The sequence below is a fragment of the Coffea arabica genome, chromosome 9e (genome assembly GCF_036785885.1).
Source record: "Coffea arabica cultivar ET-39 chromosome 9e, Coffea Arabica ET-39 HiFi, whole genome shotgun sequence".
Taxonomy (NCBI): Eukaryota; Viridiplantae; Streptophyta; class Magnoliopsida; order Gentianales; family Rubiaceae; genus Coffea; species Coffea arabica.
In genome coordinates this window covers 31,077,725-31,102,045 of record NC_092327.1, presented here as the reverse complement: position 1 = coordinate 31,102,045, position 24,321 = coordinate 31,077,725, and the positions used below count along the sequence as shown (strand labels likewise).

Sequence of the window (24,321 nt, the reverse complement as noted above, 5' to 3'; positions counted from 1 at the left end):
AGGTGCACGTTCTCTTTGAGATTTGTAGTTTTCCCAACTCTCCTGGCTTCTACTTAGTTGTCTGGTTGGGTAATAATCTTGTATTGGCCACGGGGCTTGGAGAAATCTCAGCTAGCTGAGGTCAAGTAGAAATGGAATTATATCACTCATTATGCTTCATGAGTGGTTACGGAGCTGTAATCCTTTTCGTAGTCTTTCTTGAATTCATGTACTGCATGATAAAATTAATCAAAACATTTCCTTTCTCTTATTAGCGCTTAAATATCGACCTTCTTAATCTTAAATATGCAGTTGCAGAATAAAATGTAAAAGGAGATTCCTTTTCTATTTCAAGTTAATTAAGGAGTAATCTTTTACGAGAGTTGAACGAGAGTTTGGATGTTATTCAAATTTAGTTTGATTAGATGGCGAACTAAATTTAACTAATATTAGGAATGGCTAGTATATTATTTGTTACTAAAGAAAATTCTTGTTATTTATATATTAACGGACACTTCCTCAAAAGAATGAAAGATTTCGTACTACTTGCAGATACTGCAATTGATGCCTTTAAAAAATTGTTATGACATCAATTTTCCATGGCACACAAAATCTACGATAAACCAAAGGAAACGAGACATTATAAAAAACCCAAGAATTTGACAAACGAGTAGTGGAATTATGATCATAAAACTAAGCATTCAAAGACAACGAGAGTGATGGAAGGTGACTAAAAGCTAATGCACGTAGTGAGAAACCATGAGACATTTTCAATCTCTAATCAAGGCTTAGCTATTAATAATACCCATGAGACATTTTGAGAAATTTAAGCTGTTCCAGTACATACTATCCTGAAAGAAGGAAAAAGAAATCACGAAAGCCTTTGAAATTTTGTTGTTATCCCGTTTAACTTCCAAATGTTAAACTTGATCAATTTTTATTAATCTTTACTCTTTGGGAGTTATTGCTAATTGGCCCTTGGATCCCACTATGATATTCACCAAGGTTAAGAAAGCATGCCTTGAATTGCAATGAATCTGCGAACTACTTAAGATGCATTAGGTGTTTAATTTAATTTTATTCTTGTGCTTATCATTTCCCAATGCTGCAGAGAAATTAAAAGTACTATAATAAGCAAAGCCAAGTTGACTCGCTGCTATGTATACAAAGGAGACTTACTGTCCTGTTAACTGATTATTATATGTATATATATACGTATATATATATATATATATATATAAAGCATACCTGTTGGTACTGTTGTGCTCGAATGAAAAAATCTATAGCATTATTCTGAACCTAAATGAATTTCTTTTTGGACAATTTGCACCTTGATGTTCTAGATGCCCACCAATTTAGTCTTATTGATAAACCTGTTAAGTGGATGGAAAATGCTGATGCATCTTCAGTCTGAATTTACTCAATCCAAGAAACTAGCAAAGCATTGCTCAACAACATTATTTTGAAAACTCAGTTTTCGCATCAACTTCTGTTAGTTTTGGTCCCAGGAAATCGACCAACGAGAATAATAGGATTTTTAGCAACTCAATAATGACAATAACATAATAAATAAATCAAGAAAAGAGGAAACAGAATTTTACGTGGTTCGGCCAAATTGACCTACGTTCAAGGGCGAAGAAGTAGCAGATTTACTATAACAGAAAAAGAGTACAAAAGAAAGAATTCAAAATCTAGGAAATAATTCCTAAGGTCAAAAAGCACCTAAAACTGAAAATACAAAAGAGTTTAAATAGCACTAAATGTTTAATGGTTCAAAGGCCCATGACTTGCTCTTTTGGTTTGATGTCTAACCAAAACTCCTCTTAAATATATTATAACTATTTGATGTAAAAAAGGTAAAAAAAAGAAGTGATTAAGAATGTATTCACCAAAAATGTAAAAATTGCTTTCCAAACAAAGCTGAATTTGAAGGTGACAAAGAACTTTTTCCTAGAAAAGCTTGAATCATGTGTACTACTTATAGGTTTTTCGTTTTTGTTAAAAATTATGCACCTTTCAAAATTAGATGGAGGCCTTTTGCTGGCATCTTGTTCAACTTCAAAATGTTAAAACTTATCATTTCGGATCATCTTGGAACCTTGGATTTAGTTTTGACTGGTCCTTAGATCCTACTAAAATTCCCACCACGCCTAAGAGACGATGCCTTGTTCTTTTCAATTTCCTTTTTATAAGTGGGAGGCCTTGAATTCAGGATTCCTTTTTTTATAATTCCTTTCACCTTACCACTAAACCCAACACTTTTCCATAAAAGAAGATGCCATGAATTGCAATGAATCTGGAAATCCCAACACCCGTTTCATTATGAGATTTTGCTAGCAAATTAATTTGCATTAAAAAATTTTCAAAACTTCCAAATCAACGTTAGGATAATTAAAATTACTTTGAAGAGTTGGACTTCATATATTTATAATATTTGAATCAACATGAAAGTTTATAAAATTTTTGCACGAACATAAGGTTTAATTTGTAAGTAAAATGTTTAAAATCTTTCCAAATTTGAAAGGAAAAAAACACAAAATTTGAAGACTTTGGTGTGGTGGTTCCTATTCCCTACATTTCTTTGCTTCTCGAAGTGCTAACTATTTCTTTAGTTATGAATCTTGAACTATACAAGCAACCTTCTGCCAATGTGTGTGTAAAATAACATGGTTACCTAATTAGACAAATTCTCTGCATAGAAGTAGTATTTGTGAACACAAAGTTAATAGCTGCAAGTACCGTAATTGATAGGTTGCATTTTTGCCATTAATTTTATGGCTATTTCCCTCTTTTATTTTACCAAATATTGCGTTAATTGATGGATTCTACTTATATTTGGTTAATGGTGCTAATTGTAGGAAAAAGAACAAAACGTGACAAAAAGGGGCAATTTTTCAATTAATTTGATGGTGACACGTTCAGGACCTGTTTCCAAGTTCAATTCAAACTCTGGGCAGCCTTAGAGGAAGATTTGGAAGAATTGAATTCTAATTATTAGTTTATGGTTGAATTAGGAAAATTGAAATACTTTCTTTTGTGGTTTATTTTTCTATTTAGGAGACTAGTTTAATTTGGTAGTAGACTTGAATTAGGAAACTAGGAGAGAAAAGGCCAGATTCCCATTTGATTAGGACTTCGGCCAAAAATAAAAGCGTCAGAACTCTTTGCTTTGCAAGGAGGGAGGACGGCCGCATGGCCTCTCAATTTGTCTTGCTTTCATTAGTTTTAGAGGAAAACCAATTGCAATCAGATTTCATGGAGTCTGGCAGAATTTCTTCTAAGATGCGTAGCTAAATCTCCATTTTCTAATTAAGGGTCAACTTGAAGTCACGGTTCCGAACATCTGTGAGATCGAATTATTTTTATTTATTTCTTTTATTCATTGGTATTCGTACATTTTCTGATTTAACTTCTTATGATTGTTTTGTTATTTGAATGTCAAGGGTCCGATATTCAAATTAACCTAATAATCTACTGCCAAATTAACCGGTTAAATCCGTAATTGTTTGATTGGTTAATACCAGTGGCAACTAGTGTGATTGGTCATGTTAGGGAAACATATGATCTAATTTAAACAAACCCTCATAGCATGTTTGTTGGTTAGGGTTGGATTTTTCTAATACTTAATGCAATTTAGGAATTGAATCCTACAATCGTACCTAGAGTTATTTCTTGGTTAGGGAAATAGTTAACGGTCGTACCTTGACTATCGATAAAGTAAGAAAAAGTTGGTTGTTTGTCTCGTGTATGGCAATTATAACGAATCTATTAATGAGTAATTGAATTATCATTGCATCAATGATCAGTTAAATGGACCGTGTCTGAAAAGTTGCATCTTTGATTAGAGTCGTTTCTGCTATTGATTAATTCTTATTTATTTCCGTTAGTTATTTCATTAGTTGGTTAATTAGTTGTTTTTATATTTTCATACAAACCCCCATCTCTGGACTGTAAAAGAAATAAATTATCCCCAATCCCTATGGATTCAACCGTACTCACCGCTATATACAAATTTGTATTTTTCTTGAGTAGGTAATTATTATTGCATAGGCTCAACTCCTGTCAATTTTTGGCACCGTTGCCAGGGACTGGTGCCTGATTAGTTTGTTTCTTTTTGAGTTCATCTTGTTTTTATTTTTATTTTTCTCTTTTTTTTGTTTATGGCTGCTAATATTCCGTATTTTGGTGATAAACTGGATTTTATTCCTACGAAAGGTAATGAGGCTTGTGCTTTTTCTGATGATCAACATTCAAATTCATTGAGTTTTCTCATAGAAAAAATGGCTACTGCAACTTGTGAAATTTGTTATGGCACGGATCATTCAACCGGTATGTGCATTGAATTTCAAGATTACCTGAATGCCTCAATCAATAAGTTTGAAAATTTTTCACCCTAATTTGATCCTTATTCATATGGGTATGATCAAGAATGGTGAAATAATTCCAACTTTAATTATGCATCAGAACCAATCGATTTTCAACATCACTATCAACAACAACAACCATCACCCACGTCAGGTATGTCTCTTGAAAAAATGATAAAATTATTAGTTGCTAACATATATTGATTTCAACAGGAGACAGAAATGAACATTCGTGACATAAAGAATCAACTGTGTCTAATGGCATCTAAAGTGACGCAATTGGCTTTTCAAATGTGTGAAGAATTACCCTCACAAACCATCATCGACCTTAAGAAAGACGAGAATGCAATTATCCTGACAAATGACATGGAGTTGCAAGAGTCTCAAGAACAAGGATCTAAAGATGTAGTTGAAAAAGGGAATTAAAGTGCAAAAAAGGAGAGCCTAACATCAAATCGTTCAAGTGAATGAATCCAGTGAACAATCTCCAAATGCGGTGACATCTTCTCCATTCCTTAATCAATATTCTCCTGACTTTTATTTTTCAATTCTTGTTAGTGAGATTGACTTTATTATACCAGAAAATTTTAAATTTTATGACAGGAATAAGTTAAAAGTGGAGAATATTTTGAACCAGTAAGTGCGCGTGATGGAGGAGTGAGTGAAGAATTAAAATTATTGTTGATTTGTTTGGTGTCATCTACTAGTCCATGGAAGACCGTAACTCATGTGCTCAACGATTACTCTATTTATGAGGGATATCAGGACTATATAGAGAATGACGCATTGAAACGAGTCACAAGATTTTATCCTCCCTGAACAAATATGACAATGTCTAACCAAAAATATTAAAAAAATGTGCTTATTTGGAGACGTCCTCCTGACATGACGTGCCCAAGTCAATAGGGCACGTGGCAATGTATAATTCAACGATTCTTCATCAGAGGGGTTCCTACCCTCATGACATGCCCGCGTCAACTCGTCTGGAGAGCTTTTTCTTCGATTTTGGAGCACACTGACTGACATGACGTGCCCGCGTCAATAGGGCACGTGGTTACTTTCAATTCAGCGAGTCATCATCAGAAGGGTTTCTACTATCATGACATACCCACGTTGTGTCCTAGGGAAAGGTAAAAAAAAACACTGAATTTTTTTTCCTTTCTTTTCTCTTCCTTTTCCTTTCTTTTTCCTTTTCTTTTTCTTTCTTTCTTTCTCTCTTCCTTTTCTTTCTTCTTTCTTTCTTTCTTCCATCATTTTCCATCTGAACTCTACCGCCACCAACCATCAGCATACGTCAAGCTCCACAATCATTTGCCCGTCACCTGTAGCTATCTACGGACTCCCTCAAATCTAAGGGAAGTTTCGTTGTCTATTTTACTTCATTTTTTTTATTCTTTATCTTTTACATTGGGGACAATGTAAGATTTAGGTGTAGGGGGGATAGCATATGATAGTATATTGAAAAAGTGAAATTATAGGCATTTTTGTTGAAATTTTTTGTTTGAATTTTATTCAATTTTTGCCTATCTTTGTGCATATTTGTGGTTGTTCCTGATAAACGATGGTTAGATGTCTCAAATTGGTTCAGTTATTAATCTTAGGTCTCCATATTTGAAAAATAACGCAGGCTTGTGTGGTCTTTAATTTTATTTTGGTACTTGTGAATTATGTTTGGTTATACTTCGCTAGTTATTGTTATCTAGTAACCGGGGATTTTTCACCAAAAGTGTCGACTTTTGCGCTAAAAAGTGGCGCTTACTATGATTATATGGTTTTTAATCAATAAGGGTTGAGTAACCGGACTCTTTCATTTGGTAATTGTCGGAGTTCGCATCAAAAGGTTTGAATGGCTAAGAACTAAGTATTTTCCTTAAGAAAAAAAAAGAGGGTTGTGCTAAGAGTAAAAAAAAACAACAAGAAAAATAAAAAAAAATGTACGAAATTTTAGATGGTTACATTAGCCTGCTGATCTATGAGTTTTAATGTTGAGATTTTGCTTAATAGTTGAACCGTTTGCTGATGAATGCTGGTTGAATATTTTATGTTCTTAGGTTAGTTGGTCATAAATTGAAAAAGTTCTTAATCTTAAAAGCTAACTAGAGAGATATTTCTTGGGATCTAGCCATTAATGCTTGACATGTGGTTAAACTTGCCGGATTCCGTTAAATTTAATGAATTCTGTTAGTTTATAATTTAATTCAAAACATGAGATGTCGTTTTGTATAGTTTGAAACCACGGGGGGTTTTCTGTATATTAGATATACCGCAGGGGATTTTTTGTTTTTAACCCTTAATTTATTGATAACTCACTTTGTGATTTTCATAATCACAATTCAACTAACAGTATTGTTCTCTGATCTCTGTCTTCACAAACATAATCCATTTGATAATTCCTGGACCAATCTTATAGTCCAATCTTCACCAACTGGATACTTCATGACCAACCTTGTAGTCCAATTTGATCAACTAACTTCTTCACTAGGGCTGTTCACGAGAGTCGCTCGCGAGCGGCTCAAATACGAGCTTGAGTCGAGTTCAAATTAATCAAGTCGAGTTCGAGGTCAAAAACATTAAACTCGTTGACCGCTCGTGAACTCGATTATATAAATATATATATATTTATTTATTTTAATAGTAAAATTATTTTATTCATTTTTAAAAACAAAATAATTATTTTTTTAAAAATAAAAATAATTATTATTTTTTTTTTATTTTTTAATCTCGAGCTCGAGTTCGAGTTCGAGTTTCATAAAATTAATTAGAGGCTCGACTCGATTAGACTAAAACTCGACTCGACTTGTTTGCACCCTGATTCTTCACAGCAATTCTTATACCTTAATTTTGACAATAGAAAATACTCGGGACTAACCTCATAGTTAAGACAATTTTTCAATATTCACAGGTACTTCAGGATCAAGTTCTTGAACCTAAAACTCTGATACCATATGTAGAATCCAAAAAATTCTAAGAAAAATTATATTGGAGATAAATTTCATAAAATCAATATGTACAGGAAGGCAATTTACACACAATTTACACATATACGTGTGGGAGAAGAGAAATAATACCAATAGTAATATATTAATCATACACCAAAATAACAAGACTATCAAATTTTATTGTTCTCAATACAATAATAAAACTCCTTATTTATAAACTATATGATTTGATAAATAAGTCTTACAACCACAATGTCCAACCAAAATACTAATTTCTAAATAATAAAACTAGCATAACTTCACTCAAATAAAACTACTAAAAATTTGACTTGATTAAAACCCGACTAAACAACAATTTAGAAACTTCTATAGGCTTGATTTAGTATGCTAACACGAAACAATTTGACAAGCGAATTCTCATTTCGAGAGTTGAGTAGTTTCATCACTTGATTGACAAATTGCAAATATTTGTCAATATTGGAATTGAGTGACAATCCACTGAATGGGAACTTTCCAAACTCGGTTAGTAATCTTTCAACTTCCCTTGAAAGATTATATGCATCGGATGGTAAAATCGAGAGCAGCACTCTTGATGGAATTGAAAATTTTAGCAGTTTGATCCTATTTGATCAATCAGACAATGAGCTAAGTGGGTTGTTTCCAACTAGAATAAAAGACTTGCTGAACTAAAATACATGGACCTTAGTAGGAACAAACTAAGCAAAGTATCTCTACTGCTTCTTTGTGCTTTCTATAACTTGGCTATCATAAATCTTGGACAAAATCAAATTATCAGCCCAATTCCAAAGTGCTTGGGAAATCATATTTCCCTAAGGAATCTTATTTACTCCATTACAATTAATTTTTCCCACACTAACAATATATACACTATCAACGTTAAATGAATGACAATTATGCAAAATTTGAATTTGAAATTTAACTTTTGCACATATATTATGGATCGTTAAATGAATGACAGCTGTGCAAATTTTAAATTTGAAATTCAACTTTTGCACATATATTATAGATCCAATGGTAATAGTGTATACACTGTCAGTGTATATAAGATTTACTCTTATCTTTAATTATTTTTTTGATTCCCAAAGGAGCCAATTTCAAAATCTTGAGTGGTGGCCAACTTTCCACTTTAGGCCCACTAATTTTGAGAAAATTCTTAAATTGTGATGAAAAAAAAAGTTATTCTACAAAGAGGGTAATTTGTGGAGTTGATTCCAGACTTGTGATCTTCGCATTTGTGAAATGCGAGTTCAGGTACCTCGCATTTCACAAATGCGAGGTAAGTCTTTTCACGAAAAAAGAAAAAGAAGATCGCATTCTCCTAATGCGAGCTTAGTAAACTCGCATTAGGAGAATGCGAGATTAAGTACCTCGCATTTCATGAATGCGAGGTACTCAATCTGAAATCAATCAAACTTCCCAATTTCGCATTTCTCTTCAGTCGTGACTCCCTTTACTCTTTCCGTGCAGCCTCCTCACTCTCAAAATTATCTTGGTCTGAGCTTTGTCATCAGAAATCAGAGCCACAGCTTTGTCGTCGGAATCTGTCGGCCTTCTCCTCGGAAGCTCTGCAATTTTGTAGAGTTGCGGCGTTTCTCCTCAGGCGAAACCAGAAAGGCGGCATTTCTTCCCGTCCGAAGCTGTCATCTTAAGCTCTCTGCCATTGCAGAGCTTCCCCTTTGGGAACCCATCTCTGGTAGCTAGCTCCATTTAAGTCCGGCATCCGTCTTTCTCCATTTGCCATTCCTTTCACCAGAAACAGCATAAGAGGTAAGATTTTTTTTTTTCTGAGTTTTAATTTTTTTCTGGGATTTTTTGTTTTTACGAATTGAAGTGGCTTTTATGATTTGACAATTTATTGGACATTGTTGTTGTTTCGGTTGGCAATTTATTTGGACATTGTACATTGCTTGTTATCGGAGCTAAGTTTCTTCTTGTGATTGATTACAAGAATGGCCTGTCCTAAGTTTCGGTTGGTCTAATGATAAATGTAGACAATAAAGAAGATAGCATGTCAGATACCTTAAAGATCAATCATGCTATGAAAATTCATAAAGAACAGGAATCTTTTTACGTGCACACAATGCGCAGGAGTGCTTGAATATCCTTATATAATAAATTTTTTTTTGATCTAGCAATTAAAGATCTAGCAAGTAAATCTGATATAACTTTTAAGATCATGCTATCCTTTGAATTTTTTCCCCTGTTGCTGTTTGTACTTTGAAAAATAAATGGAGTAAGAATTTGTTTATGCACTTACAAAAAATTAAAATAAAAACAATTTATTTGCACACTTTCGAATTTATCCATTAATTCTTTATCTATCCTTTTCATTTTTCATTTTTGCAATTGAAGCATGTTAATTACTTAATCTTCTTATGCCAACTTGTTATTAAGTTATCCTTAATGGTGTAACAATGTTTTGGGCAAATCAAATGTTGGAAAAAAAAAATCTAAGTCCATAATGACAACAACTGCTCAAACAATTATACTTGAATTTAAGCACTCTTATCCTTTCAAATTTTTAAACCCTGTATACAAACTTTATATTAAACTCCATTTACTAAAGCTAACATTTATGGAGAAAATTCTTAAAGTGTGATGAAAAAAAAAAAGTTATTCTACAAAGGGGGTAATTTTTGAGGTTGATTCCAGACTTGTGATCTTCGCATTTGTGAAATGTGAGTTCAGATACCTCGCATTTCACAAGGTAAGTGTTTCGACAAAAAAAGAAAACCAAGATCGCATTCTCCAAATGCGAGCTTATAAGCTCGCATTTGGAGAATGCGAGATTAAGTACCTCGCATTTCTTGAATGCGAGGTACTCAATCTGAAAACAATCAGAATTCCCAATTTCACGTTGTTATCTGTCTCACTCTCCCTTCACTCTCTCCGTGCAGCCAAAACTCCTCACTGTCAAAATTATCTTGGTCACCGCTTTCTCATCGAAAATCAGAGTCACTCGTCGGAATCTCTCGGCCTTCTACTCGGAAGCTCTTCAATTTTGTAGAGTTGTGGCTTTTTTCCTCAGGCGAAATCAGAAAGGCGGCATTTCTTCTCGTCCGAAGCTCTTATCGAAAGCATCGGAAGCTCTCGGCCATTGCAGAGCTTCCCCTTTGGGAACCCATCTCTGGTAGCTAGCTCCATTTGAGTCCGGCATCCGGACTAAGCATCCAGCTTTCTCCATTTGAGTCCTTTCACCGGAAACAGCATAAGAGGTAAGAATTAAATTTTTTTCTGAGTTTTAATTTTTTTCTGGGATTTTTTGTTTTCCTAATTGAAGTGGCTTTTATGATTTGGCAATTTATTGGACATTGTTGTTGTTTCAGTTTGTCTCTTATTTGGACATTGTACATTGCTTGTTATCGGAGCTAAGTTTCTTGTTGTGGTTGATTACAAGAATGGCTTGTCCTAAGAATGTCTAATGATAAATGTAGACAATAAAAGATAAAGCTTTTGCATTGATAACGCTGATCCTTTAGGATCACTAAGAGCAAAAGAATTGTTTTTCCCTTTCCAATACGCTTAGCAATCTGCTGAACCACATCAGGTTGCTATCTCACTAACATAGTGACGATTTTGCTGCACTGATGTGGAATGGTACGGCCACAACTGTTCCTTTGAACCATGACACCAAGAGACATGTTAGTTTTTTTCTTTTTCAAATCTGAAAATTAAAAAAAAAAGAAGATCAAGCTGTTTAGGTAAATGGTAGTTATATTTGAGTAAATTCTTAAGTTGTGATGAAAAAATAAAGTTATTCTACAAGGGGTGTAATTTTTGAAGTTAATTCCAAAAGTGTGATCTTCGCATTTGTGAAATGCGAGTTCTGATACTTCGCATTTCACAAATGCGAGGTCAGTCTTTTACGAAAAAAAGAAAAACAATGCGGTTGCATCCACATACTTTTTCTTTTATTTTGATTAATTTTGCTGGAGGTTAGCAGTTAGCTATTGCTTTCATGTGGAGGCAGCATGGGATTAACATGGATCAATATTGCATTGCAGAAACGTGAAAGAGAAAAAAAAGGAAAAGCAGCAATCTAAGAACCATAGCTAGTTAATGCCAAGTTCTAAGTAGCTAGCTAGCCTACCAAAAAAATAAAATCTTTAAGAAGCCATGCCGAAGCTGCAAAGAAACTTTGTCCTGGCTTTCTTAGTTTTTAGTCTAAAACACCCTGCCTCAAAGATATTAGTTGTCGCATGTGGTGATTACAGTATATGTTAGGACTGTTGATATGTGTAAATTGCTTAATTGGTTTATAGGTTTGGACTTAGTTAAAGTTTTCCTTAAGCATATGGTCTGATAGGCTTCATGAAGTTGCCCAATTTTTTTTACAGAAATGGAGCAGAGGATCTGCCTAGTTGCTGGGCTATCATGCTATTACAATGTCTACACATTTGACTGCTATGTGTTTTATCATAGTCTACGGTATCTGAGTAGCTTCTGGTATAATTTCTACTTTTACTGCTACTAGAGGCATCTGTACTTGGAAGTACTGGCACTCTCATGCTATCCATGCTAGCTTTAGGATCCATCATACTTTCCTGCAAACTCTGGAGAAAATTCTTAAATTGTGATGAAAAAAAAAGTTATTCTACAAAGGGGGTGATTTGTGAAGTTGGTTCCATAAATGTGATTTTCGCATTTGTGAAATGCGAGTTCAGGTTTTGTGCTCATACATTTTGCTTTTACTCAGGAAAAGTAATTAAAAATATGGTTTGGTAGCAGCAAAACTTTTTTTGTTGATTTTCTTTTTAATGGACTGACTATAACCATTACTTGCTAATTGTCGATATGAAAATGATGCTATATATATCAGATTCAAGCCATAGTTAAATTGTTGGGCATCAAAAGTGAAGGAAATGGTAAAGAGCATAAACTGTTAGACTCGCATATGAGAAATACGAACCTAGCACAGATCGCATTTATAGAATGCGAACACCTCCCTTGTCGGAATAGGACACCAAAGTAACCCCCTTCGTGGACCTTTTTTTATTTTCTATAAGTATGTTTTCTATACCTATGTTATTTAGTTTACCAACGCATATTTTCTTTGAAATTGGGGGAATAGATCCAAAAAGGTATATCGGAACAAGCAAGATCTACTGGAACGAGGTGGTTCATCTGAACAAATCCCTCATTGCACCCCAGATCCTCTGCTCCAGTACCTTATCTTGGTTTTCTGTGATCTCCATCATATTCATGTAGGTGCATACAAAGTTTTCCACACAAGCCAGGAGACTTGAAGAGGCTTTGATTGGTACCACTAGGAAGTTGTCCGCACAAGTGCATCTTCAGAATCTGAGGCAAATCATTGGGTAAGTCATGTAGTTTACAAGTAGATTTAATTGTAGTCATATTAATGTTCTAATTTTTTGAACTTTGCTTGGATTCGTTTTATGGTGAATTCATGAATGTAAAGTGAGACCCTCTACTGTAGTATATTTTTTAATTGCATGTTATGTTGGTTGACAGGGGAGTATAAGAAATTATTGTTGTTTCACACTCTACTATATACATTATATTATTATTGTAGGTTTGTCAAATATCACAGTTCCTTGTCTTCTATAAGAAATTATTGTATATCAAATTATTCTACCGTATTTGCAGTGGTCTAAATTATCTCATATCTCTCAATTGTTTGAAAATCGATGTGCCTATGTTGGTTGGCAGGGAGTTTTAGCCCAGTTACAGGGGAAACTCTGTCAAAATTTTTTTAAAATTTTTTTGGGTGTTTTGATTAGTGATTGCCTTAAGAGTATAATAAGACAAATTGGCGACAATATGGACTCAAAAGGGGGGGGTGCTTGGAAACGTTAAATAAAACAAGATATCTGCCTGCATTTAATAAACTTATACTCAATTTAATTAGGAATTCTTGACTAACATTTTGGCATGATGCGTAATAATGTATAGGCGGTTAGAGGGAATATTAACTTAGGTATAGTGATAGAACGGTTATTTGGAGTATTTTACACTGTTATTTTGTCCTAATTTTGGCTATTCACGGTACTAAGAATTGGGATTTCACTCATATTCGATATTTGTGTGAATTGTAGGTGGTAGGCATGAAAAATGATCTCGCGGGGTAAATTTTCAGAAGACTTTTCGTCTCAGGGCGTGGCCACGCCTTAGAAGGTGGACGAAACCGAAAGCCGGACTGCGGTCCACATGAACCGCGAGAAGCATGGGATAAAAACTCCAAAAGGCTAGCTTTTGAATTGGGCCAGACGTCTGAGAGTTCCTGCGGCGGCTATAAAGAAAGGAAAAAGCAAGATTCAAAACATCACTACTTTTAGTCTTAGTTTTACCTATTTGCAAGATTTGTCAGACGCTTTTATTTCTTCTTTTGTTTCTTCTGCGGCCGAATAGGGTCAGACACAGAAGACTTTTCTTTCCTTTGTTTTTGGCGTCTGCGTCTGACTCTTTTGCTTTTCGCTTTCGAATTTATTCAACTTTCGTTGGTTTTGGCATTGAACTTGGGGAATCCAGTACAGACTCCCACGCAGAGTCAAGCGAGACTTTTCACTTTTTCTATCTGCGCTACTTCACCAATCCAGATTCTTTGATGTTTGCGGGGATGAAATCAATTAAATTGCGTGAGCTTGACATGATGAGGAGCGGCTAATTCCCTCATCTACCCAAAGGTTGGCGCGAGGGCGCGGTCCATCACATCTGTGAGATCTAACCGAATCTTCATTATTTCTCCCAATTTATTGCTATTCGTGTGTTTCCTGAATTAATTGTTCATGGGTATTTTATTAATTGAATATCAACGGCCGGGTATTTGATTTAATTTAATAGCCTACTGCCGCGTTAATTAAATAGAATTCGTAATTGTTCATTTAGTTAACACCTCGTGGCAACCACCATAATTGGTTTTATGATGGGGAAACGCAAGATCTAATTTAAATAAACCCTCTTAGCGTGTTTATTGGTTAGGGTTGGGTTCTTCTAGCTTTAATGCAATTGGGTAATTAAATTCCTACGGTCGTACCTAGGGTTGTTATCTGATTAGAGAAGCAGTCAATGGTCGTACCTTGACTGTCGAAAAAGTAAGGAAGAGCTGGTTGTCAGAGCTTATTGATGGCTATAACCAACCTAGTGATAAATGGATGAAATATCTTTGCATCGATGAGCATTTATTTGGACCGTGCCTGAGCAATTAATCCTTTGGGTAGAATTTTATTAATTGCTATTTTTAGTGAATTGTGTTTTGTGAGTTAGTTTTGAATTTTGTTTGTTTCATTTTATTTTATTTTTATTTGCCTCCCATTGAAAATCCCTCAATTTTGTTCTACTGATTTGGAAAGAAATAATTTCCTACCTGCTCCCTGTGGATTCGACCCTACTTGTCATTGTACGTAAAATTAGTATTTTTATAGACAAATTCGGTATATCGGATCAAGCAAACTCTTCGGGAACAGGGTGAATCAAGTAACCCATTGCACACCTAGGGTCCCTGCTCCAATACTTGGATTTGTTTTATAATTATTTAATTGAGGTGGTAATTAGGACTTTTTAGTAATTATTATTGCACAGATTCGGCACCTGTCATATAGAACTAAAAATATGTATACAAGACAAGCATGTATCACATTTGCTTGTACTACTAAAATATGAGAAAATTCTTAAATTGTGATGAAAAAAAAAGATATTCTACAAAAGGGGTAATTTCATGCCAACTTGTTATTAATGACAAGAACTACTCAAACAATTATACTTGAATTTAAGCACCCTTATCCTTACAAATTTTTAAACCCTGTGTACGAACTTATATTAAACACCCCTTACTAAAGCTAACATTTATGGAGGTAAAGGCAAGGTTTGAAGTGAAAATGCTTAATATTCCCGCTCCACTACTTTTGTCTTTTATACCAATCCTATATTTAGTATCGCTATTTGAAACCTATACCGTTTGCTAAAAACAGTGGGAAAATATAAACTATTTATGATTTGACAATTCTAGTTATTATTAATTCCCTAAACACCCCTTTCCTCGATTTTTAGTCTTCTTACGTTAACCTCTGTTTAAATTATCCTCATCATTCTAAACATTATATATGCAAAAAACAATAGGATAATAAAACTATACCTACATAGTTGAATGTGATGCAAAGTTTAGATTTGGTGTGAAATTTGGATGAAAAAATCATGTGGGTTGTGCTATTTTGTTGCATTTTTTCTGGGTAATTCAGTGGTAAATTTGGACCACATAAAAAAGTAGGGATTGTTATTTGTTATATATTCTTGTACCACATGAGCTAACTTATTTTATTCCAAAATAGGGATTCTTTTCACACGTATGTCTATAGAAAAACCTCTGCGAGTGTCTCTTTATTGGGGAGGTAGAATACACTACGAGGATGGATCAATTTGTTACTTGCCTCGTACGTGCAACCGTACATTCTCATTACGATCCAGAATTGGATATGATGAGTTGGTGGATAGAATTTATCAATATATGGGGGTCGATAGGGGGTTGTTCAAGTTGAATATATTTCTCCGCTAACCTTGTGGCCGGAGCTCTTATAATGTCTCCCCAGTGGTGGATGATGAAACTCTGGAAATAATGTATGATGTATGGAACAAAATTGTCCCATACATCGCAGAACTTTATATCGAGAAGGAGGAAATATTCCAAAATCCTCGAGTCACCGGGACATTCATTTCACCAAATACCAATTGTGGTCCGATGATGTCGCTTGTCCATGCATGCATGGATCCAACAAGGTTTCGACCAAACTTTAGCACAGCAGTACCTGAGACAGCATCGGTATCACAATTGCCCCAGGGGGGTTTGTGTTAGGGATTCGTTAGAGCCACGTCTTCCATCAGGCTTAAGGACGGATGTTGAATCTGTTCAAGGCCTAGACTCGATTCAAAGTTTTAGAGATCGAGAATCACCGGAACTTGTTGGTAGTTATGGCTTGGATTTCACTGCCGGTCCAAGTCATTGTAACAGCCCCCTAGCTGATGATTCGGAGCATGATGTGGAAGATGTAGAGGAATCTGAGTCGGTTGATGTGTCAGGCAGTGACTCAGATGGCGAAATTGAACAACGTGGAGTCCACCAGGATCTCGAGAACCATCAGCCCTTTGATGCATCTGGCAACCTCTCATATGCTCCACGAGGATTGAAATTCTTCTCTAATCTTGGAAACATAGATGATGACGAGCATCTCACTGATGAAAGTGAGTTGGAGCGCAATGTGACATTCAGTGAGGAGAATAATAATATAAGGATGCATATGAGATTTGAAAGCAAACAACAGCTGAGCAGGGCTATTAGAATGTGGTCTATCAATAATAATAGGGAGTTTAGGGTTGTTGAGAGCAAGAGTAACACATGGATTGCCAAATGTAAATTTACAGTTGAAAGGAGTTTCACCACTGCGGCCGACTCATCGGAACCTCCATGCGACTGGTGTGTCCAAGCAGTGAAAAAAAAGACACATGGATTGTGGCAAATAACTAAGTGGGTGAACGATCACAATTGTCTAGGTGATTTGATCAGTAATAGCAATGCTAGCCTCACATCGTCGGTTATTGCTAGACACATTGTTCATAGCATTGAAGACGATCCTGGGTACAAAGTAAAAAACATAGTAAGTCATGTTAAAAAAGTGCTGAAGGTGGATGTTTCTTATAAAAAGGCTTGGTACGGCAGACGCAAAGCTATTGAACTTGTATTTGGTTCTTGGGATGCCAATTTTGCCGACCTACCAAGATATGTTGATGCACTTATGAAGTCAAATCAGGGTACTGTGATCAGGTGGTTGCACCATTCTGATAGTACGGATCACGTGAAGACATTTAAGTATGTGTTCTGGGCCTTTGGACCGGCTATTGATGCATTTCACATGTGTCGACCGGTTATATGTGTTGATGACACGCATTTGCGTGGCGAATATAAAGGCAAACAACTTGTTGCAGTCACGCATGATGCCAACAACAGGATTATTCCAATAGCTTATGCCATTGTCGACGAAGAGACTATTTCTAGTTGGTCTTGGTTCATGGAGCAATTTAGATACCACGTGGCCCGTGATCGGTGTCCTATTTATGTCATTTCAGATCGACATAATGGTATCATTCATGCCATGACACATTTTGACTATTGGCAAGAACCTTTGGCCTTTCATAGGTTTTGCCTACGACACGTTAGGAGTAATCTAATGACTCACTTCAAAGGTTTGCACCTAAAAAGGTTGTGTTGGGCAATGGGAAGAGTCAGACAATTGCGCAAGTGACAGGCATTCAAACGAGAATTGCGGAGCACGTTTCCAGGCGCATGGACTTATCTGTCTAACATTGAAATCGAAAAGTGGTGTCTAACACATGACGGTGAGCATCGGTGGGGTATTCTAACGACCAACATATCCGAAAGTTATAATAATGTACTTAAAAGAGCACATCATTTGCCTATCCGAGCTTGTATTAATTTGACTTTTCATCGGACAGTTGAGTTGTTTAAAACAAGAAGGGAGGAGGCCAGACATTGCCGCAATCCATTTCCTGCAAAGATATGGCGGAAGTTTAAAAATTCGGATCAGAAAGCGGGAAGTCACAGGGTTGTTGAGTTCGATGGCTCTTCCGGGGTGTATAAAGTTGTGACAGGCCGACGTGTGGATGGGAAAAGGGGTAATACACAAACGGTCAAATATGTTGAAAAAACTTGCTCTTGTGGTAAGTGGTAGTGCTACAGACTGCCCTGTTCGCACGTGTTGGCTGTGTGTAGGCACCGAATGGATAATCCAGGAGCGCTTGTAGACCCTCAGTTCACAAAAAGGCGATGGGCAGTACAGTATTCAGGAAAGTTTAACCCTTTGCCACATCGGGATACTTGGCTCCAACCAGATTGGGAGCTGCAGACAGATAGAAGTAAATATGTTGCCCATCGGGCGGGAAGGGTACGAGCTAGAAGAATTCGGAATGAGATGGATGAGAGAGACCCTGAGAAACCAAGAAGGTGTACAAATTGTCATCAGTCGGGCCACAATAGAAGAAATTGCCCTAATTTTAGAGCTTGATTTTGTTATTTAGCCAATAGATCCATTGTACTCCTCGTACCTGGGTGGGATTTTCGAAGTAGTATATTATATGTGATACCTTTTGGATGAAACATTTTCATGATATTATAATTCTGATTTATTTTGAGCTGTTTCGCATATTTAAAGTCGATATAATATGAATTCGCATCTAGATCTCATATTCTACTTTTCTAATGTGTGTGGTCGTATCTCTCACCTATGCAATTTGTAGATACTGTTTTTGGTATGGCAGACATCCCTATACAGCCAGACCTACATCCGGGTCCATTTGAGTATGATGTTATACCAGCAGGTTCAGTTCACCGGGCACATTCTATATTTCATGGGCATATTGTGGGTGATCAGCTGGATGTTAGGAGATGTGATAGGGGTTTTTGGGAGCATACACCTATCCCCGAAACTGTTCGGCATTATATTCGATTGGCAGGTTTTGAAGGGGTATTAGAGTATGGATATATGATGATTGACCATGCCTTGATCACTAGTTTAGTGGAGCGGTGGCGGCCCGAGACTCATACATTTCATCTCCCCGTTGGGGAGACTACGGTTACCTTACAGGATATAGAGGTCCTGTGGGGGCTACCCATAGATGGATCTCCAGTTACAGGGATAGATACATCTCATAGCGTTGAGAAGTGGAGAAATTTATGTGAGGAGTTGCTTGATTTCTCTCCAATGATGTCCGATTTTGATGGACAACGGCTCAAATTGGAGTGTTTATCTAGAGTATTAGATTCAGAGCTGCCACCGGATGCCCAGGATGTCCAATGTCGACAGCGGGCCCGCATATACCTGCTTCTGATGTTAGGGGGCCATTTATTGTCCGATAAATTCGATAATAAAGTCCCGCTATTGTATATGCCATTATTACGAGACTTGGAAACTGTTACACAATACAGTTGGCGCAGTGCGGTTTTAGCGACTCTGTATCGTTCATTGTGTGCCGCAACATCTCCCTTCAGATCTGCTATTGCCTGACCATTAGTTTTGCTACAGGTACAGTACCCTAATTGGTATCTTGGCTTTATGTACCTGTTAATTTACTACAACATCAAAGTCCATCGAATTCAAATCTAACTTTTTTACAGCTATGGGCGTGGGAACGGATACCTACAATGCGTCCTAATCGAGTGCAACTGTTAGAGCACTATCCTGGACCGTATGGAGCTCGGTATGTATATCAGATATATATATATGCACCTAAAAATGATAAGACACTCGAGACGTTGGGGAGTTATAAAGAGTCATGATTTATTGAATGCAGGTGGAATGTTCAATTTGATTTACACAGAGTAGCGAGAGATGTTGTGTCCATATTTCGAGATCAGTTGACAGGCCTACGTGATCTTCAAGTCTTATCATTTCGTAATAGCAATATATTATCAAGTATCTAATTTGTTTATATTTGAGCAAATGAGCATGATTTGTTTAGATTAGTTGGACATATACAAGATGATGCTTGTCCTTGGTCAAAAAATTGTTGTGTTTGGCAGGGAGTTTTCGTCCAGTTATAGGGAAAATGCTGCCGAAATTTTCTAAAAACTAATGTGTGTTGAATAATTATTGTCTTGCAGTTCATATGGCAGCCATATTCGGAGGATGTTCTTGCTTCTCTGCCTGCATATTGTACAGCAGGACGCGATATTTGGAGATCTGTCACATATCTCATATGTTGGGAAGTTGTCGAGCCACATCTTCCGTATCACGTTATGAGACAGTTTGGATATCATCAGCCCGTGCCTGATCTGAGATTGACCGAAAATCAAGCAGCACTACATTCTTTGGATCGTCGTGGCAAGGGGAATCAGAACTGGATAACTACACATGGAGCATATATTGATGTGTGGACTGATCGTCATTCTCATGTGGAAGATGGTGTTGTAGCTGAAGATCCTAGATATCCATCCGATGAGTATCGTCAGTGGTATCGCGAGCGGACAGTGCTGTATGTTTCAAATCCTACTAGGTAGCTCGTTTTTTCGGAGGGATTTCAGGGTGATAGTGCCAGAACTCAATATCTGGTAAGTTTTTCTTACAATTAATGAAATAGATTCCCATCCAAGTCGAAATAAATTTAACTCTATTAATCCTTATTCATCCCAATGGATGCTATGACTCAGGTGTATTACATGGCAGAGACCTCTCTAACACAGAGTGACGAACAGTGACAGGTGCCGAACCTGTGCAATAATAAATACTAAAAAGTTCTAATTACCACCACAATTAATTATAGAACAAATCCGAGTACTGGAGCAGGGACCCTAGGTGTGCAATGGGTTACTTGATTCACCCAATTCCCGAAGAGTTTGTTTGATCCGATATACCAGATTTGTCTATACAAATATTAATTTTGCGTACAATGGCAAGTAGGGTCGATTCCACAGGGAGCAGGTAGGAAATTATTTCTTTCCAAATCAATAGAATGGAGGATTTTTAAAGGGAGGTAAATGAAAAATAAGAATAACACTAAAGCAAACTAAATTCAAAACTAATTCACAAAGCCCAAGTTACTAAAAGTAGCAATTAACAAAATTCTACCCAAAGGATCAACTGCTCAGGTACGGTCCAGCTAAATGATCATCGATGCAAAGATATTTCGTCCATTCATCACTAGGTTGGTTATAGCTATCAACAAACTCTGACAACCAGTTCTTCCTTACTCTTTCGACAGTCAAGGTAATTCCGAATTGGCCCATTAATTAATTTTTTCACCATATTAACAAAATGTCTTTTTTTTTTAATTCCGAAACAAGCCAATTTTAAAATGTTGATGGGTGCCGGAATGTGGCCAATTTCCCGCTTTTGGCCCATTAATTAATTTTCTCATTTACTTTTCTTTAAAATGTCCATCAAAAACCTCAACTTGTTGATATTTATTCCATTTCATTTTTATAGGTCAAATTCCAAAAGAGATTGGTAATTCAACTATGATTAAAATGCAAAACTTTGGATACAACAACTTAACAGGTACGACAATTTTCTCAATGACAGAAATTAGACACTTATATGGTTTAATATATGTGCTCAATATTATTTTGCCAGGTGTCATACCACGAGAGATTGGCAACTCGTTCTTTCTCCAACAACTCAGCTTACAATTCAATAGCTTAACTGGTTCCAATACTCTCAAAGTTGAGTATTATGGCAGTTACACAAAATCAACTTTCAGGCAATCTTCCATCAACATTCCCTTATTTAGAATACCTTTATCTCGGCATTAATCATCTTTCTGGAGCATTACCTAGTTCAATCTCAAATTCTTCTAATCTCCGTCTTATAGAAATTGTTAATAACAAGTTCATGGGTCCAATTCCTACTTCTATGGGAGACCTGAGGTTCCTTGAACTGCTGGATCTAAGCGGCAACCTTTTAGTGAGTGACTCCTCATCTCCAGAGTTGAGCTTCATCACTTCATTGGCAAAATGCAAATATTTGGCAATATTGCTTTTGGGTGGCAATCCATTGAATGGGATCATTCCAGACTCGGTCAGTAATCTTTCAACTTCCCTTGAACAACTAAATGCACCGAATTGTAAAATAAAGGGCAGCATTCCTGATGGAATTGGAAAATTGACAAGTTTGATCCTATTAGATCTATCAAACAATGACTTAAGTGGGTCGTTGCCAGCTACAATAAAAGATTTACAAAAGCTTCAATACATGGATCTCAGTATGAACAAACTAATTAGCAGAGTCCCCCTGCATTTGCTTTGTGCTCTCCACAACCTGGATACAATGAACCTTGGACAAAATCAATTCATGGCCTCAATTCCAAAGTGCTTTGGAAATCTTACTTCCCTAAGGCATCTTAACCTAAGTCACAACAGACTATATTCTGCTCCACCTGAGGAAATATGGAACCCAAAAGATCTCTTAATGCTTGACCTCTCCTCAAATTTGCTGAGTGGATCTTTGCCATATGCTGTTACGAATATGAAGATGGCAAATTGGGTAGATTTCTCAACCAATTAGTTCTCAGGTGGCATTCCTGACTTAATTGAAGATATGCAGAGCCTGCAAAATCTTTCTTTAGCACACAACAGATTGCAAGGATCAATCCCAGAATCGATTGGTAAGGTGTTCAGCTTGGAGTCATTGGATCTCACATAACTTTCTCTCTGGATCAATTCCAATGTCAATGGAGACCCTTCGGTATCTCAAATATATCAATCTCTCTTTTAACAATTTAAGTGGTGAAATTCCATCCAAAGGGCCATTTACAAACTGCACTGCCGAATCCTTCGCTTCAAATCAGGCCCTCTGTGGAGCTCGAAGGTTTCATGTGCCCCCATGTCCTAGTATTTCAGCTCACAAATTGAGAATAAAAAAGCTGCATCGAAACTTTTTTATTTCACTCGGGGTAATAATAGCAGTGGGAGCCTTGTCCTTTGGATTTGTTTACCTGAGATATCGAAAAAAAGATGAATTTTCCAGTGGAGCAGATTTATCCTTAGTTGCAATGCTAGAAAGAATTTCATATTTTGAACTTCTACAAGCAACTAACTGGTACAATGAAAGCAATTTGTTGGGGACTGGAAGCTTTGGATCTGTTTATAGAGGTACTCTTGATGATGGAAGGGATGTGGCTGTTAAAGCGTTCAATTTACAAGTCGATGAAGCGTTCAAGAGTTTTGATGTAGAATGTGAGGTGTTGCGCAATCTTCGCCATCGAAACCTCACAAAAGTTATTAGCAGCTGCTCTAATCTTGAGTTTAAGGCATAGTGCTTGAGTTCATGCCTAATGGGAGTCTTGAGAAGTGGTTGTATTCGCACAACTATTTTCTGGATTTGATGCAGAGATTAGACATATTGATTGATGTTGCATGTGCATTGCAATATCTCCACTGTGAGTATTCAACTCCAGTAATTCACTGTGATTTGAAACCGAGTAATGTCCTGCTGGATCAAGACATGGTTGCCCATCTCAGTGATTTTGGCCTTACAAAGTTGTTGGGCGAGGAAAACAGCATCACATACACTGAAACACTCGTCACACTTGGCTATCTCTCACCAGGTGAAGAATTTTCTAACACAGCAAAATTACTATTTCCCCAGCTAAAATACAATCAATTTAAGAACATATGATGAATTTATATGTGTCTTGCAGAGTATGGGTTGGAAGGATTGGTATCAGCAAAATGCGACTCTACAGTTTTGGAATTATGCTAATGGAAGTCTTCACAAGAACGAATCCCAACAGTGAAATATTTGGTGAAAAATTGAGCCTGAAGAGCTGGGTGGCTAATTCAATACCTGATGGATTAGCTCATGTCATAGATGTTAATTTGCTAAAGGAGAGTGATGAATCCATTGGTGAAAAGCTAAGTTGCATAGCCTCAATCATGAAAGTGGCTCTGGGCTGCACGATGGATTCTCCAAAAGAAAGAAGCAGCATACAAGATGTTCTTGTTGCGCTGAAAAAGATGAAGCTTCAGTACACGAGTCCCCTCTGTTCAGGGACTTAATGGTGCATGCATGTTCTCTAAGCAAGATTGCAACCTTCTTCTTGATTGTCTCGTTAGGTAATAAATTTGTAGTGGTGTTGCACTGACAGGGTGGGGAAAGATCTCAACAAGACTATTTTTCCTCTTGACTTCTTTACATATTCTTTACATGACCTTTTGCTTTCAAGCTGATGAGGGCCATTCCTTTTTCCAAATTTTGAAACATTTAAATGCCCAATTTTGGGTCAAAAAATCTCATTTTCATGTCTGGCTCACAAGGGTAAGCTATGAATACTTGACTTTGATATCACTTGCCTACATTTCCCACAACCTTTTAATATCACTTATTGTGATAGCGGTTTATATTATTACAGCACTCAAAACATAAGGGCGCTATGCAAAATTGTCAGAAACCTAAAGGGAGATTTATAAAATTATCCCAACTACAAATTTTGCAACCAGGATTAGGCGCTATAACAGAAGTTGAAAATGTGCCAGATACAATATCATAGATTATATT

General features: G+C 36.4%; 2 protein-coding genes across 2 annotated transcripts; both read left to right on the top strand.

Annotated features, from left to right (window-relative positions):
- Positions 1-19,472: 19,472 nt before the first annotated feature.
- On the top strand, positions 19,473-20,327 carry LOC140014670 (serine/threonine-protein phosphatase 7 long form homolog). The gene is made up of 3 exons (XM_072065757.1): positions 19,473-19,528; positions 19,622-19,709; positions 19,932-20,327. Exons 1-3 carry the CDS (start codon positions 19,473-19,475, stop codon positions 20,325-20,327), a joined length of 540 nt encoding a protein of 179 aa, XP_071921858.1.
- Positions 20,328-22,495: 2,168 nt separating this feature from the next.
- On the top strand, positions 22,496-23,822 carry LOC113709887 (probable LRR receptor-like serine/threonine-protein kinase At3g47570). Its single transcript, XM_027232734.1, has 3 exons — positions 22,496-23,074; positions 23,155-23,303; positions 23,465-23,822. Exons 1-3 carry the CDS (start codon positions 22,496-22,498, stop codon positions 23,820-23,822), a joined length of 1,086 nt encoding a protein of 361 aa, XP_027088535.1.
- The last annotated feature ends 499 nt before the right edge of the window (positions 23,823-24,321 follow it).